A 16,753-nucleotide genomic window follows, 5' to 3' on the forward strand; every position below is an offset into this window, starting at 1 on the left:
TCGCCGCGAACTGACGTGTTAGCCAGAGACTATCGTATTACGAGCGCCGAACCCCTGATCAACTCTTTTTCGCCATCATGGGCGAGCTTATCCCGGTGACATCCCTAAGTGAACGTGACACACTGATAGTCCTGGAGTCGAACAATAGACTCAAGAGTGGCACAAGGTACATTGGCAAAAGAACCTTCAAACTCAAATATAATAACGACAATTAGACGGATGCGCAAATACAGCCGTGAGTCCTACGACACATGTGGTATTTGTCCGTTGGATGGTAGCTGATGTACTGAGGGGGGAAAAGAGTGACCCCGAAGGGTTTGAAGTCCGAAGGCTCACTGAGGTGGGGGTGGATGGTAAAGCCGTGGAGGCGAGACGCGCCACCATCGAGACAGTCCGGTGCTCTGAGTGACGCATTATTGCGATTGCTCCAACACCAAAAGAGCGCAAAGGTGACACAGATTCCAGTGACAAGCTACCTTTGAAAACCGCGAACCAGAAAGTACCCCCACTGTCTTGTTCTCAGACTTTGACGTTTAGGGTTCTCAAGCTTTGAGATGTGATATAGCAAGCTGTAGAGTTAGGACCCGACGCGGTCGCAGAAGACGCCCGTAAAAAGAACCCCTAATCCTTTTGGGATGCGATGCATACCGGGGGCGAGAGCGAAAATCTGCACATTTGTGCGAAATTTTCGAAGACGATATCCAGTTCCTCCGACTTGGAGATGGACCAGCTAAACACCGGTCCCACAACAGGACGACTGATATCCCTATCTCCTCCACTGACATACCCTGAAAGGCGGAGTTCCTTGACGCGCTACACACGTGCGGCAGGGATAGTACATCTTGGACACGCCCTCCACAGTGCTTGTGTACGCAGTCGGGCGGAACAGTCGATGGAAACACGGTCTACATTAGACGCCCGTTCAGGTGTTCCATATGGACTGCCAAGTATGAAGGGTTCGAATGCATGTCACTCAGGATGAAGAACGGTTGGCCGAAGCGGGTACTCCGCAACACAGCCCCCGGTTCCAACCTTGCTACTGAGCGTCCACTGATTAATTTAGGGGGGGAAGGATTTGCTGCCTCCCCAACGCTGTAGCACGTACCATCAATCAACCTCCCAGCGATTCTTTCTTCTTGCTATGACGAGCGAGCTTGGCCTGCCAATTACTACCCTCACTTCTGGCGCACTTACTGAAGACATTTACTACAAGGTTGTGAAGGAACTTGCTATCTTATCCCCCAGATCTCTCCGATCCGCCACCCTCGTCAGCCGCGATTTTTATGCCTTTACGACTACCTTGCTCTTTCGCACAATTGAAATAGGCCATTTAGCCGTGCCGAAACGAGATGAGGCTATTCTTCAACGATTAGAAGATAATCGATCTCTTTGTTTGTGTGTTCGCGAACTTGTGCTTGGCGAGCGGGTAGGAATAACAATCGGAGGGCTATCAGAACCGTTAGGGGAAAGATTGTTACCTTTACTTTCCCATATGACTCATCTCACAGACTTTTGGTTTTCGTTAAGTCATCGATAATTATCGTCCGCTTGTTGCTACTAACGTTAATATCTATCAGTGCTACCTCCTCCTTTGTATCGCCGCTCGTACAATTCATCACTCGCAAACGTCCGGATGTGCGGCTCCACGCAAATCTGTGTGAATACGAGGACAGTGATGGGGGATCACTGTCATGGACCATTAGCAGAGCATCCTTCGGCCCCTCTCCCAACCTTGTTTCCATGAATGTTAGGACACATTACCACCGGGGCCAAACGGATCTTCTTGTCCACATAAAAAAGTTAGCTTTATCCAGTGCGAGCTTGCGCTCGCTTACTATAGGAGTTGATTTTGGCGGTTGCTTTTTGGGTGATTTCTCAACTGGCGACATTGCGTTTGAACAAGGGGAACGGGTTTCTTCCCTTCGTAAGCTCTCGATCGACGGCTGCCCCATGGATGAATCTTGGCACAGTGGCATCCCATGGGATGCGCTCGAAGAAATATATTTTTCGCGCTTTCCCGCCATCCTCCACACTCAAGTCGACCAGATGCACAATCTTCGCTCCGCCAAGCTGATTGGTAAAGTCTACTGGAATACTGAGGAAGAGCGTTTGCAGATCGCACGACCAATCAGCGATTTCCTTCTTCGTCTCCCTTCTGTTCTAGAGGAGCTTGACCTGGAGGAGCTCACAGGAGACGTCCCAATCTCCACCATTGCCAGGTTTGGAGATTCACTCAAGAGACTCAGGCTTCATGTCCTTGAAAAGTATGACAGGGTTGGGGCGCGACATGTGTTGTCAGCTCAACAGCTGGATAAGATCCGTGTTGCCTGTCCTAGCCTGGAAGAGCTTCAGATTGACATCAATCGTAACAGTGAATGGGTACGTCTGTGGGGTCGCCGCCTCATTAACTATTTTTTGACAGTTCACTCCCAATAACAGCCTTACGATGTCCTGGACGCTGTAGCAGAATTTTCGCAATTGAGAAGGCTCACACTGTCCCTCGAGCTTGGGCTTGAAACGGAGACGTTTGTCAAACCGTACGCCACCCACTACAGCAGCGTCCAGCTTTACAAGTACATAGCATCACATCGACGGAACAGTCATCCACTGGACGAGCTCACTATCGAGTTAGGTGGACACCGTAAATTGGGGACGGGCTACCCATGTTCCTGGGTGTTGTGGGAAATGGACGAGCAAGCGACATACACGGTCAAGCCTTCTGAGCGACTTGAGGATGCCCAAGCAGGTTTGCTTGATGTCTGGAGGAAGAGGGGAATGCTACGTGGAGGCGTTAAACTTTTTTATGGTCCGGTAGGAGGAAATACCGAGGATGACAAGGAGATTGTTGCGCTTCATGAACGACATGGCGAAAAGAACTCAAGATTTGAGCTTTATGGTCTTGACCTCAGTGCATTATAGCATTTGCAACAAAGCAACCACTTACATAACCTATATTTGTCATGAATAGACAACAGACATAGTGATACATCTTCGTCACTGTGATGATAAATTTATGACTGGTGGACGCCGCCTGATGCGGCAGAACCCGCTACTCTTAACCCTGCATGTTCGCTCACTTTCATTTGGCATTGACACTCTCTGCGTAATTCAATCAGTATCTTGATATGATGATGCATTGGTTCTATATGTACTCAACAACGTGTAGTGGAGAATGTCACAGGAAGAATATCCAAACCCTAACCAGCCCAGAACGCCCGTGTAAGTCGCAACCGCGGTTAGAGTATAGGCGGAGCTCCAAGCCCACAAGAGCACTCACCCCGGGGAAGGACATTGGACCCACATCCAGAAACCCAGATTTGAACCGAATGCAGTGCGGCGGACTTGGTGATGACTCAGCTGCATAGGCGGAGAGCCTTACAAACTGGTGAGAAACACCCAGCTTTAACCTTCCCCACAAACAGGCAACATTTTGGGAAGCGGCACTGCATGCAGCCAGAAGATCGTGTCCTCTTAAATCACTTGAACGCCACTGCCTGTGGTGCCACGAAAGCGAACTGTTATCGAAGCGACATGAGTTAGGTGGCCACCAGCTAGGAACACCAGCAACTCGAGTTGTGTCACCTCCGACCGGGTTTTTAATCCAATATGCCACGCACGAATTCAGATTGCACCTGAAACTGAGATTCTGAGTATTCCAAGTCCACTGGAATGGAGTGCTAACAAGGAAATATTCTTTTTGGAAGCCAAAGGAGTGCTGATGGCTTCTTCAGGGAGCAGATTAAACAAGCAGACCCCTCTGGGCGAATTACACGCACACGTGCTATCAGGCAACGGAACACAGCTGTCACCCACAGCTAATGCAGACGGATAAGTTGCATACAAATGAAGGGAGGCGAAGGCAGTGTACGTCGAAAATGGTACTCAGGGTCCCAGTCCGGGTGCGAGGACCACCTGAGCGACTTGTCTAAGATCCAACTCGAACGTCGCAAAGGCGCAGGGACATGAGGCAGGACCATCATGCACCGTAAGTTATTCCCTGAAACGCAGAAGGCACAGCCCCTTCTTCCGTCACGCTATTTCCCTCTTCACTTTGGATGGAGCGGGGGCATACCCACCTGAATTTGATACTTAACTTTGGTGCGCTGCCGGACGTTGTAAGTGATGAATCGAAGAATGCAAGAGGGGAAAGGGGACAAACTCCTTGCTCGTGCCATGCATTGAAACGCGCGGCACGCTGATTACCGTAAGGACCAACGTCGGCCATGGTGGTCACTCCCAAAAAGTCGTACTTGGCCGGTGTATTGCGATCATTGTGTGTTGTCCAAGTACCACGTATAGACTGACCATTCGATGCCGCTGCACTTCGGTAAGCCACCGACCCAGGGTGAATAGCACCCAAGAAGTTAGCAGAGTAGGCATCCATAACTAAGGGCGCAGTTAGTTTTCAGTGTCCTCACGCTCTTTATTAGCGATCTCGACTTGCGCATGAAAAGCTTAAGTTTGTACCCGACCCCGTGGTCACAACTCCGGTCTGGAAGCGAACAGAAGCAAATGGAGTCGAGCGCGATATGAATAGATGAAGGTTACACTAGAGGTGGGACGCGAAAGTGGAGGCAAGTTCGGCCGCAAATAAGGGGGACCCTGGTAACCTATAAGGGCTATGGAGTAGCAGGAATTATCCTTGAAACGTCAATGACGGGGTTGGTCACAGTGGAAAATATATACCATTTTTCGTCTGGTAAAATACGAGCTCAAACACCACCGGAGCAGTGGTAATATACCAATTTGTAAGTAGTAATTGATCAGAAATGGATACCAGACCAGACGTGGTGAATGACATCGATTTTTCTGGTGATGTACGATGTTTTTCGTGGTAAACGGCCATTTTTACCAGATTGGTAATTGGTCATTTATTGATTCATCGTTGGTACTTTACAATCTTTGGCATGGTACAATATGGGTCAGAGAATATTCATTTACGATGTTTTGAACGATAGTTAATACATGCGTATACATGAAGCGTGGTCATCAGAAGTGTGATGCTACAAGTGAATATGTGTCAATGGCAAGGCACAAGCAGGATGGTATCGAGAGAGATTGAATGGGAGCAGCAAAGTCAAGGCACTCTATGTGAAAGAGCATGTAGCAAGTCGGGTAAAGTTAAACGAGTTGGCGATAGCAGTGTAAGAGTGAAATGAGAGTGGATGCAGCAACCAGAGAGAAGTTCTAAAAGGCAACAGTAGTTAGTGTGTGGGTTATGACTTTGGGAGTGGTAAGTGACAGACGACAGCAGGTTAAATCTTTGAACCCCTGGGTGTTGGCATTGCTCTGCCTTTCCCCTTGCTTCTTGCCGTACCAGATGCTCCCTCCTCGATCGCATCACATGATGAGTTGTCGATACGGCTCTTCTTGGACTTTGGGTTGGGGCCTATCATCACCACTTTAACAGCAGTCCTCTTCCTTGTCACTTGAACTGGGTTGGGAGGCTCTTCTTCACCGTCAGTAAGTTGAAACTGGATACGATTGTTTCCTCGGGCATTTGAGGGGATAGTTTCTATTCAAAGAAGACCAGGCATGGGGGCATTGTGATGATGCAAGCGCGATGCAAGAGTTTAATAGGGAAGACATCCATCAGCAAAAAATTGTTATGCTCCTGAGTGCTCCGGAGTATCGAGAGCACTGGGAGAATCAGGAGGAGATTGGCCGGTCCAGGAACAGCCCATTTCCTCCAGACTTGGCTAGGTACTCCAGGGCACTCCCAGGAGGGCCTGGAGCATTGCTTTGTGCACAAACATATCCAGTAAATACAATTTAAATGCTTCAAAGTGTATAGGGGTGAGAAGCTTCTGGGAGCTCCTGGAGCATTTGAAAATGAAAAGGAAAAAAAGAGGGAAGATCCCCATGAATACCTCCTACCACAAGACTAACACAACAAGACACTGCTTAACATTTAGATCAAACACTATACTATATATCAAGGACACTGAGACTCACCAATACACAATCAAAATTTATGGCCTGATATATGATTAATCTGGCAACTTAATCACTTTCGGGCTGGCAGAATATGGGGGAGAATGAGGGGGGGAAATGAGGGGGGAAATGAGGGGGAGAATGAGGGGAGAATGAGGGGAGAATGAGAGGGAGAATGAGGGGGGGAATGAGGGGGGGAATGAGGGGGGAATGAGGGGGGGATATAGAGGGAAATGAGGAAATTTGAAAAATAGGGACTTCTAAAAAGTTGAAAAAAATAATTAGGGAAAAAATAAAAAAAAAATCAGGAACTGTAGTGCCTTTGAAGTGCTTTCAGGATATATAATTATTTGCAAAATCGAGGAAGAAATGATGGAGAAAAATGGAAAATACTTTCGGAGACCCGAGAAATAATGAGAACTGAATTGATGGGAAAGTCTGAAAATTGAATAGGAAAGTGAGGGGAAGCCTTGTAGCATTGTTATTTTCTGCTGTTCTGGTTTTTCCCGATTCTTCTTGGTCTCATTCCCAGCTGCTCCTCAATACTCCTGGAAGCTCCTGAAAGCTCCTGGGAGGGTCCAGGAGCAGCTGGGAGTGAGACCAAGAACAATCAGGAAAAATCAGAACAGCAGAAAATAACAATGCTTACAAGGCTTCCCCTCACTTTCCTATTCAATTTTCAGACTTTCCCATCAATTCAGTTCTCATTATTTCTCGGGTCTCCGAAAGTATTTTCCATTTTTCTCCATCATTTCTTCCTCAATTTTGCAAATAATTATATGTCCTGAAAGCACTTTAAAGGCACTATAGTTCCTGATTTTTTTTTTGATTTTTCCCTAAATTTTTTTTTTTCAACTTTTTAGAGACCAAAATTTTCCTCCCACTGCTCCTGGCACATTACATACTCCTCACCACTCCCAGCTGCTCCTGAACCCCCTCCCAGGAGAACACTATTGGCTCCAGGAGTGCCCAATCTGCTGTTTTGTCTCCCACATGCTCCAGCCACTCTTGATGCTCCGGAGCATAACGGACTTTTGCTGATGTCAGTGATGCAATTAAGAACAGGGACACTGAGAAGGAATACACTTAACATAGCATCAAAGCACTTACTTTTAGGAGCTACAGCTGTTTTCGATGCAACAGCACTGGTGCATGTATTTCTGAGCGCAGCTGGCTTGTTTGGACGACCATTTGCCAGAGTCGGAATTGACGAACGATCACTATCCTCTTGTTCATGGCTTGCATTGCCTTCATGTTCAGAATCCCCGGTGTTTTCGCCATCATTGTGATCTATGACCTCAGGATTATCACTTCCGCCACCGACATGAGTCTCATCACTTGTAGGATTTGTTTTGGCACCTAGGTGATGGTTAGGGTAGAGCACCTCTGCACAGAACAAGATAGGACAAACGGCCCACACGGCGTTTGCCACGATTGCCTCGTGCATTCACAATCACATTCATAATTAGGACTTCAGCGATCCACGAGTTTTCATAGTCAGTCTCAAGCTCAGGGTGTTTTGAAATAAGCTTTGAGAGCCCAAGTCAGTTAAAAATGCCAATGTGCAAGAGTGAAAGGGGCTAACTCTTCTAAGCATAACATTCCTTTGAGTTGTTGGCACCTCACCCCATGTAACCTCTCCAAGGGTATTGAGTGTGCGTGAGACTGCATGTCGGGCATCGCGCTACAGAAGATCATGTGAAAGTGAGATCTAGGCTCGGGGTTGGTTAACATACCAAAAGTTGAATATACTTGTTTCGTTCCATGCCAAGGGTCTCTTCTATGGAGTACTTTTTATGGTTTCCTTGGCCTCGTGGATCAGGAATCTTGATTTTCTGTGCAACAGAGCGATCCGCAGATTGGGTGAGTCCCATGAGTGTATGCTACACTTACCATAGCAACTGGAGGCATAATAAAAAGGGGAGTGTATCAATAGTCTGATGAGGGACAAAAGACATGTGGAAAGATGGAAAGACGTGTGGAAAGACACGCAAAAGATGTATGATAGGGTACATGTCAGATGAGGCTAATGACATTGGAATTCTGATGTTCATAGTTCATTTGCCATGAAAAGCGTGTTGTCTCACCAGTAGAGCAATATAACAGGCTAAGAGACCTTAATGAAGCATGTTTTTGTGCAAAGTACACAACAGTGTTTAAAGTGCGGAGGATAGATGGCAAGAGGTAAGATGCTCGGGAGTTGCCAAATGTAACTTAGGTGCCACAACTATCAACGCATCAGACCAGTGCTGCACTGTCCTAGAACATCAAAAGCTCTGAAGTATTCTATCTATTACTCATGGACTCCAAACAATCTACGTGTCCTTGCTGTGGTAAACAAGGTCTCTCCAAGCGAACTATCCGATGGCACCTCCAGCGACTAGAGCAAGATATATCAGACAATGAAATGATACTCTCTGGCAATGATGACTTAGTATCCAAGAGCAATTCTTCATCATACCTCTCAGATGATGCGATGAACATGTCCCTAGATATGGACAATTCCACCCCAAACATGCCACTCTCCAGTCATCATGATGAACCACCTTTGCCATCTTGCTGGAATGCATTAGACACCAATGAAATGTCAAACGAACCTGTCAACACACTGGCAGAAAAGTTTTCCAGGCTATCTCTTATACTGGAGTCACACTTTGAGCCCGAGATGGCTCCGGACTTGGAAGACAATGTGGATCCCCTGGCCCCACAAGGTGTAGATGAACCTTGTGAGACAGGCTATTGTCAGGGCACACCTGCCTGACCCGGCCCCACCTAACCCGGTCCCCCACCATCCGCTCCTCCCGACCTCCCCCTCTTTTCCCTTCCCTTTCTTCTTCCCCTTCTTTTCTATTCTCTCTCCTCTTTATTCCTTTCTTATCACACGGACAACTTCCTTTGTATCAATGTACCATTGACCCGGCTGCAGCGTAACGCGCCCGAACCCGGACACACCAGACGACCCCCCGCATACCGGATGCTCCTAGGACCTCTTATGGAGGTACCCGGACGGAGGTGGCTGTGTGCTTGGATGACGTGGCGCTTCCCACGTGGCCTTCAACCACATGTATATAAACACAGCCTAAGTGGGAACTGAGAAGCAACCTTCTTCTCACATTTCCCACTTTAGGCAAGTAGCTTACACTTCCCCTGATAATAACAATAACACATTTCCCACTTTAGTCTCAGTGGCCAGGGACCCTTGTCTGCTTCGGGCCCGTTGTTGCGTGTGCCTGCGTCATACCTACTGGACCCTCAGCCTCTGTCAGGGACGCATCCGGGGTAGAGGGGGCCCAGGTGAGACGCCCGACACTGGAAGTCTCGCAGGGGGTGGAGCGGGCGTGCGTACTGGCGGGCCCGGCTCAGGAGGCAGTCCCTGGCCACTTAGACTGAAGTGGGAAAGGATGTTATTATTATTAAAAGGGAACACTATGTTGCTTACCTGAAGTGGGAAAGGATGAGAAGAAGGCTACTTCTTCGGTTCCCACTTCAGGTATGTTTATATACATGCAGCTTAGGTCACATGACGGGTGCCATGTCATCCTCGTGTACAGCCGTAGTCACCCGGGTGTCCCCGTGGGGGATCCCGAGGGCGTCCGCTGTGAACGCGCGAGCTGGAGATAGTGGGGGTCGCCTGAGGCGCCCGGGCTGGGCGTGTCGTGAGCGCGCTGCGGGTGGGTCAATGGTACATTGATACAAGGAAAAGTCGTCCATGTAGAATAAGGAGAAAATAAAGAGAAGGTGAAATAAGTAAAGAGGGAGTGGAATGGAGAAAGAAGGAAAGAAAGGAGAGGGGGGAGGAGGTAGGGGAAGGCCGGGTGGCGGGGTACCGGGTGAAGTGGGGCTGGGTGGGGCCGGGTCAGGCAGGTGTGCCCTGACAGCCTCGGGCGATACACCCGGGCACTCTCGACCCCAGGTCGGTCCCTGACAGCTATGAATCTGGTGGTGATTCAGATGGGGACTCTTTGATGGGCTCGTCCTATGACCTGGGGCTGGATGAAGAACTCCGTGATATATATCGATTCAGTAAGTATCATGATTAATCTGCCACGCACCTTTCTTTGCATTCATGTGTAACTCTTGTCTTCTATTAGACATCGATTCAATCAAGATGTTCAACTTTATCAGAAACACAAACCTTCCACGGAAGGCTTATGCTCAACTTGCTAAATTCTGGGGCAGTCGCATCCACGTTGAGTCCCTATACAAGTTATTTCGCCATATTTTGGAGTTATCAAATATTGAGACCACAGTCTATGACTGCTGCATTAATAGCTGTTGTGCATTTACAGGGACCGATTACAAAACTGCCGAATTGTGCCCATATTGCCATGAACCTAGATTTGACAAGCACTGCCGGAGTCGAAACACATTTGAATACATTCCTCTTACATCTCGCATCAAATCCATGTTCCTCAACTGCAGTCTGACTGAGAGAATGACATACCGTTCGAACTTTGAATTCAACGCTGGCTGTTATGACGACGTCTTCAGTGGTTCTCACTACCAACATCTCACCTCCGAATATGTTGTTGTCGATGGAGTGAGACATCCCCATCTTTTCTTCAGTGATTCTCATGACATTGCTCTGGGTATCTTGACTGATTGTCATATCCATCCCCAGCTATCGACTTCCGGTCCCTCCGATCCCTCCAGTCTACCTCCGCTCCTTCTTCACTAACCTCGGAGCTCCCATATTCCGCAATCCCCTCGGTACCCCTCGATGGTCATCACCCCCTCCTTTCAATTTATTACCTACACCTCCCTAAGTACAGAGCCCCGAAGACTTCCGGACAGCTCCGACGTCCGCTAGCGCACTCCCGCCTCTGCTGGGCAATACACTCGCCTGCCCTGCAGAGCCCACCTTCAGGCCTATCCCTCCTTTCCGTTTCTGGGTTATCGCCTGCCTTTCCGTTAACCCCACGACCCGACTCGTTGGTAATATTCAGTTGGCTAATGTTTAACCCCGTTAGCTCCGCTCCGTTCGGCTCCGCCATTTGTGGACCCATCTTCGCTGTAACCATATATATATCCAACTTGTACAGAGGTTACACTTCAGTAATAAAATCGACTAGAGTTAACCCCCTTCAGTTCTGGTTGCCAGTTAGTAAGTTAGGGCATGGACGTGTTACTAGGCACAGCGCTCTTGGCATAAGTCGCTGAGGCCGAAGCCCTCCGCCATGGAGACTTTCCTTCGTCTCAAACCTGGTCTCTGACAGTATTTTATTACTCCCTGACTAGTACACGTCTTGTATGGCACCAAAAGTCCTTCGCACTCGTTCGCAACTACGCACATTAGTTCCCAACTCTGCCTCACCTTCCCCAGAACCCTCTCAGCCTGGTCCTAGTCGATTGGCGAGAAACCCAGTTGAGTTTCGAAGCTTTTCTAACCTTGAAACCCCTCTCCCATCGACTCCGATCATGTGCCCTGTTAGGAATCGATCACCAGTTGCAGATTCCGACTTTGGAGACACCACGGAACAACCCATAGACCCCGTCCACTTCTTTGGACTTGGTTCCGAGGTCCCTGACTTCGTCGATCCTCCTCCTGCTGATCCTCCCATCCCCACTGTCCCAACCACCGACAATGCCGAACCCACCTCCAACGTGGCTATCGCACAATTAGCCCAAGCCATTGCCAGCCTGGCTCATCACACTGGACGCCCACCACCACCACCATCCTCTGCTCTCCGGACCAAGGTCCGTGAGCCCAAACAGTTCGACGGAAAGGATCCCCGAGAACTCCGAGTATTCTTGGTCCAATGCGAGCTCAATTTCCAGGACCGTCCCCTCGCTTTTGCTAGCGACTGCACTAAGGTCATCTTTGCACAGTCCTACCTCAAGGGAATGGCCCTTGATTGGTTCGAGCCGGATCTACTATTCGATCAAAATTCTATGCTTCGTCCGCGATGGATGAATGATTATCAGGAGTTCGTTAATGAACTTCAAACTAACTTCGGCCCTCACGATCCTGTGGGCGACGCCGAGGTTCAACTGATGACCCTGGACATGAAGGATGGGCACCACATCAATAAATACGTCGTCGAGTTCAACCGACACACCTCTCAACTTCACGGTTACGGAGAAGCCGTGCTTCGTCTTTTTTCTACAATGGATTGCCGGAACGTATCAAGGACGATATTGCCAGAGTAGGTAAACCCTCTACTCTCTCTGAACTTTGCACCCTGTCCCAAACTCTCGATGCGTGCTATTGGGAGTGTAAATCGGAAGTTACACGTCATGCAAAACCTTCTTCCTCTAACGCTTTTGACAAGTCCACCGCCGCTTCTTGTTCCGACCCCATCCCTTCCTCCTCCTCTTTCAACTCCGCTTCCGGTAGTAGGCCTCCGAAGGACAATAAGAAGTCCGAGGCCAGCTCCACTAAACCGGACCTCTTGTCTAAACTCGGAGACAATGGCAAGCTCACGCCACAAGAGCGTAAGCATCATCTCGACGAGAAACTTTGTATGTTCTGTGGTCAGTCTGGCCACATGGTCAAGGACTGTCCCAAGTCTTCTTCTCACGCATCTAAGGCCCATTCGGCCCAGACCGAGGAGCAAGGATCCGCTTCCGCAGAAGCAAAAAATTAGTCCGCACCCCCGTGGACTCTGCATGGACCGGGGGTTGCGATCCTTCCTTCCATGCGCTCAAAGAAGTGTGTTTAAACGCGTCTTCCATTTCCGACTTATCCTCCCTCCATATTCCCATTTCTTTTTCTCTTTCAAATGGTCTATTTTCTCCTCTCAATGTTGACCCTTCGGTCAATGTTCTACCCGTTGTAGATAGTGTTGCTGATGTACCACTCTCTCCTCCACCCCCTCCGACTACTTCCGTAGATCGATCCACCTCTCTCCGCTTCTCTTCTTTCTCTTCTCCTGTTTTTCCTCCGTCCAATGTTAGGACACAAAATAAACTTTTCCACTCCTATGAGAACGTACCCGCACTCATAGACTCTGGGTCTTCAGACTGCTTCATCGACGACACATTCGTAAAAAAGTTGGCCTTGAAGACATACCAGATTAAACCCCTACAACTACGCCTATTTGACGGTAGCACCAACTCAATCATAACCCGTGCCGTTGATATTCCCCTCCGCTTCGCTTCCGGAAACATCACCCCCATGACTTTCTTTGTCACATCGCTGGATGGATCATGTTCCCTAGTCCTAGGACACAACTGGCTTACCTGCTACAATCCGTTGATTGACTGGGTCTCAAGCAGTATTACGTTCCAAACTTCCGAACCTACCAAGACAGTTACTCCGAGCTCTCCCCCATCGTCTCCGGCACCACTGCCGTCGTCCGACATCCAACCATCTGATGTTTCACCAGCACCTCAGTCACAGGCTGTTACTCCTCCATTACCATCTATCGAGTTCGTCAGCCGTTCCGCATTCGCAAAGGCTTGCCGACTTGAAGGATCGGTATCCTTCAGCCTAACCATCCCTTCCGAGGAAAGCCGCTTGAGGGCTGCCTCATCCCACACCGATTCCGTCGACCTCTCAGCCGTTCCGAAGGAGTATCACGAGTTCGCGGATGTGTTCAGTAAGAGCAAAGCCTTGACGCTGGCACCACACCGTGAGCACGACCTAAAGATCGACCTTGAGGAAGGCACCTCCCCACCCTTGGGTACCATGTACTCTCTCTCTCCTTCGGAACTCGAGGCCCTCCGGGCGTTCTTAGATGAACACCTGGCCTCCGGTTTCATTCGTCCCGCTACTTCCGCTCACGCGGCACCGGTCCTCTTCGTCCACAAGAAGGACGGATCCCTCCGTCTTTGCGTCGACTTCCGAGGGCTGAACAAGATCACCAAAAAGGATCGCTACCCACTTCCCTGCATCTCTGACCTCCTTGATGCACCTAGCCGTGCCACGGTCTATACCAGACTCGACCTCCGGCATGCTTACCACCTGGTTCGCATTGCAGCAGGTGACGAATGGAAGACTTCCTTCCGCATGCGCTATGGTTCCTATGAGTGGCTTGTCATGCCATTCGGTCTCACAAATGCACCTGCAGCTTTCCAGCGATTCGTCAACACGATCTTTGCCGACCTCTTGGACGTTTCTGTGGTAGTCTACCTAGACGACATCCTTACCTACTCGGAAGACATGGCTTCGCATCAGGAGCATGTCCGAGAAGTTCTTAGGAGACTCCGCAAACACGGCCTATACGCCAATCTGAAGAAATGCGAGTTCCATATGGACACTACGGAATATCTCGGTTACTGCCTCTCTCCTTCCGGACTCACCATGTCCATCGAGAAAGTCAAAGCCGTCCAAGATTGGCCCGAGCCCCGTAAAGTCAAGGATGTCCAATCCTTCCTTGGCTTCGCTAACTTCTATTGGCATTTCATCCACCAATACTCCGACATTGTGGTCCCCTTGACACGCCTCATGCGTAAAGGAGCCCCCTGGCTATTCTCTGATGATTGTCGCTCTGCTTTCAACACCTTGAAAGAAGCCTTCACTTCCGCTCCTATCCTCACACATTGGCTACCTGATGCCCCCCTCATTGTAGAAACCGACACCTCCGATTATGCGATCTCCAGAATCCTTTCCATTCGCTGTGATGACGGAGAGATTCGCCCCATCGCTTTCCGCTCTAGAACACTCTCGGCGCCGGAGCTCAATTACGACACCCATGACAAGGAACTACTTGCCATTCATGATGCGTTCCGATCATGGCGTCATTACCTTGAAGGTTCAGGAACCCCAATCGACGTCGTCACCGACCACAAGAACCTCAAGTATTTCTCCACCACCAAACTCTTGACCTGGCGGCAAGCCCGCTGGTCGGAGTTCCTCTCCCAATTCCACATGACTGTCCGATTCCATCCCGGAAGACTCGGAGTTAAACCAGATGCGTTGACTAGACACTGGGATGTCTATCCCAAAGAAGGGGATATGGACTATGCTCACGTCAATCTGCAGAACTTCCGACCAGTCTTCACTTCAGAGCAGCTCACTGCATCCTTACGAGCTACGTTCCTAGCTGCCACAGTAATCTGAGCAGCCGTACTCGTTGACACAGAGGCTCTTCATCGAGACATCCTAGCCTCCCTCTCCTCCGACACCACAATCTCTTCTCATCTCGCTTCCCCCAACCTCCCCAATTCCCGCTGGTCCGTTGATGCCGAAGGCCTGTTAAGGCTGGACAACCGCATTTATGTCCCGGATTCTAACGACCTCCGTCTCCACGTTTTGCGAGACAAACATGACCACCAACTTTCCAGACACTTTGGTCAAAACCGGACTCTGGATCTAGTACGTCATGAGTATACCTGGCCGGGCATCCGTAACTTCGTCAAGAGTTACGTATCCTCCTGCACTTCTTGTGCCCGTGCCAAAGTCCCCCGTCATAAGCCTTACGGCTTACTCAAACAACTCCCCATCCCCAAACGTCCTTGGAACTCCATCTCCATGGATTTCATCGAACAGCTACCCTCCTCTTCCGGATTCACTTCCATCTTGGTCGTCGTGGACCGCCTGTCCAAACAGTGCATTTTCATCCCTACCCACGATACCATCACCTCTCCGGAACTGGCCAAGCTCTTCCTCCTCCATGTGTTCTCCAAGCATGGAGTTCCATCCCACGTCACCTCCGACAGGGGTCCGGAGTTTGTCTCTCATTTTTTCCGTTCACTTGGTAAGGTCCTCGACATCCGCCTCCACTTCACCTCCGGTTATCATCCGGAAGGAGACGGTCAGACCGAATGGATGAACCAGACGCTCGAGCAGTACCTGCGCATCTACAATAACTACCAGCAGGACAATTGGTCCGAACTCCTGCCTCTCGCAGAGTTCGCATACAACAATGCTCGGAATGCCACCATGGGCGTCTCCCCGTTCTTCGCCAACAAAGGCTACCATCCAAACATCACCGTTCACCCGGAGCGAGACCTGACATCAGTACGCACCCAAGAGTACTCCATCGATCTCAACTCCCTCCACCACTTCCTTCGCGAGGAAATGCATCTCGCTCAGATCCGTTATCAGGGCCCGGCAGACTCCCATCAGAGTCCTGCCCCAGCTTTCGAAGTAGGAACCTCGGTCTATGTAAAGGCCAAGTATTTCCACTCCACCCGACCTTCCAAAAAGCTCTCCGAGAAAAACCTTGGCCCATTCGAGATCATCGCCTGCATTGGAACCCACTCCCTCACTCTCTGCCTGCCGGAAAACATGCGAGCCATTCACCCGGTATTCCATGTCTCGCAGATCGAACCCTCCATCCCGAACATCATTCCGAACCGCCACCAACCACCTCCGCCTCCCATAGAAATCGAAGGTGAGATGGAGTTCGAGATCGAGGAGATACTCGACTCCAAGATCGACTGACATAGACACAACAAGTTGCTCTACCTGGTCAAGTGGCTAGGCTATGAAGGGACCGATGAGGAGACACAATGGCTCCTTGCTGGCGAACTCGATCACGCCTCCGACCTCGTCGAAGCGTTCCACTCTCATTACCCAGATAAGCCTGGACCCGAAGCTCCTTAGGAACCCTGACTCCTCTTCCATTTCTCCTTTTCCCTCCACTCCTCACTTCCATTTTCATTTTCATTTTCTCATCTTTTCTTTCTGTAAGTACAGCTCCCCTCACCTTACTAATTCTGGGCCTTCAAGGGTTCAGGCCTAAGAAGGGGATACTGTCATATCCATCCCCAGCCATCGACTTCCAGTCCCTCCGATCCCTCTGGTCTACCTCCGCTCCTTCTTCACTAACCTCGGAGCTCCCGTATTCCGCAATCCCCTTGGTACCCCTCGATGGTCATCACCCCCTCCTTTCAATTTATTACCTATGCCTCCCTAAGTACGGAGCCCCAA

General features: G+C 49.7%; 2 protein-coding genes across 2 annotated transcripts; one reads left to right on the top strand and one right to left on the bottom strand.

Moving 5' to 3' along the window:
- Window positions 1-6,831: 6,831 nt before the first annotated feature.
- Window positions 6,832-7,845, bottom strand: EI90DRAFT_3135974 (uncharacterized protein; the record flags this gene model as incomplete). Its single annotated transcript, XM_039064762.1, has 6 exons — window positions 6,832-6,971; window positions 7,045-7,293; window positions 7,346-7,463; window positions 7,520-7,618; window positions 7,671-7,769; window positions 7,828-7,845. The coding sequence occupies 6 exons, from the start codon at window positions 7,843-7,845 to the stop codon at window positions 6,832-6,834; spliced, it is 723 nt and encodes a 240-aa protein (XP_038908604.1).
- A 2,155-nt stretch (window positions 7,846-10,000) lies between these two features.
- EI90DRAFT_2948271 (uncharacterized protein) lies at window positions 10,001-10,612 on the top strand (the record flags this gene model as incomplete). The annotated part of the gene is made up of 1 exon (XM_039055370.1): window positions 10,001-10,612. One exon carries the CDS (start codon window positions 10,001-10,003, stop codon window positions 10,610-10,612), a length of 612 nt encoding a protein of 203 aa, XP_038908605.1.
- Between the last annotated feature and the right edge of the window lie 6,141 nt (window positions 10,613-16,753).

The sequence above is a fragment of the Cantharellus anzutake genome, assembly GCF_015039405.1.
Source record: "Cantharellus anzutake strain C23 chromosome Unknown EI90scaffold_149, whole genome shotgun sequence".
In the NCBI taxonomy this organism is placed as follows: Eukaryota; Fungi; Basidiomycota; class Agaricomycetes; order Cantharellales; family Hydnaceae; genus Cantharellus; species Cantharellus anzutake.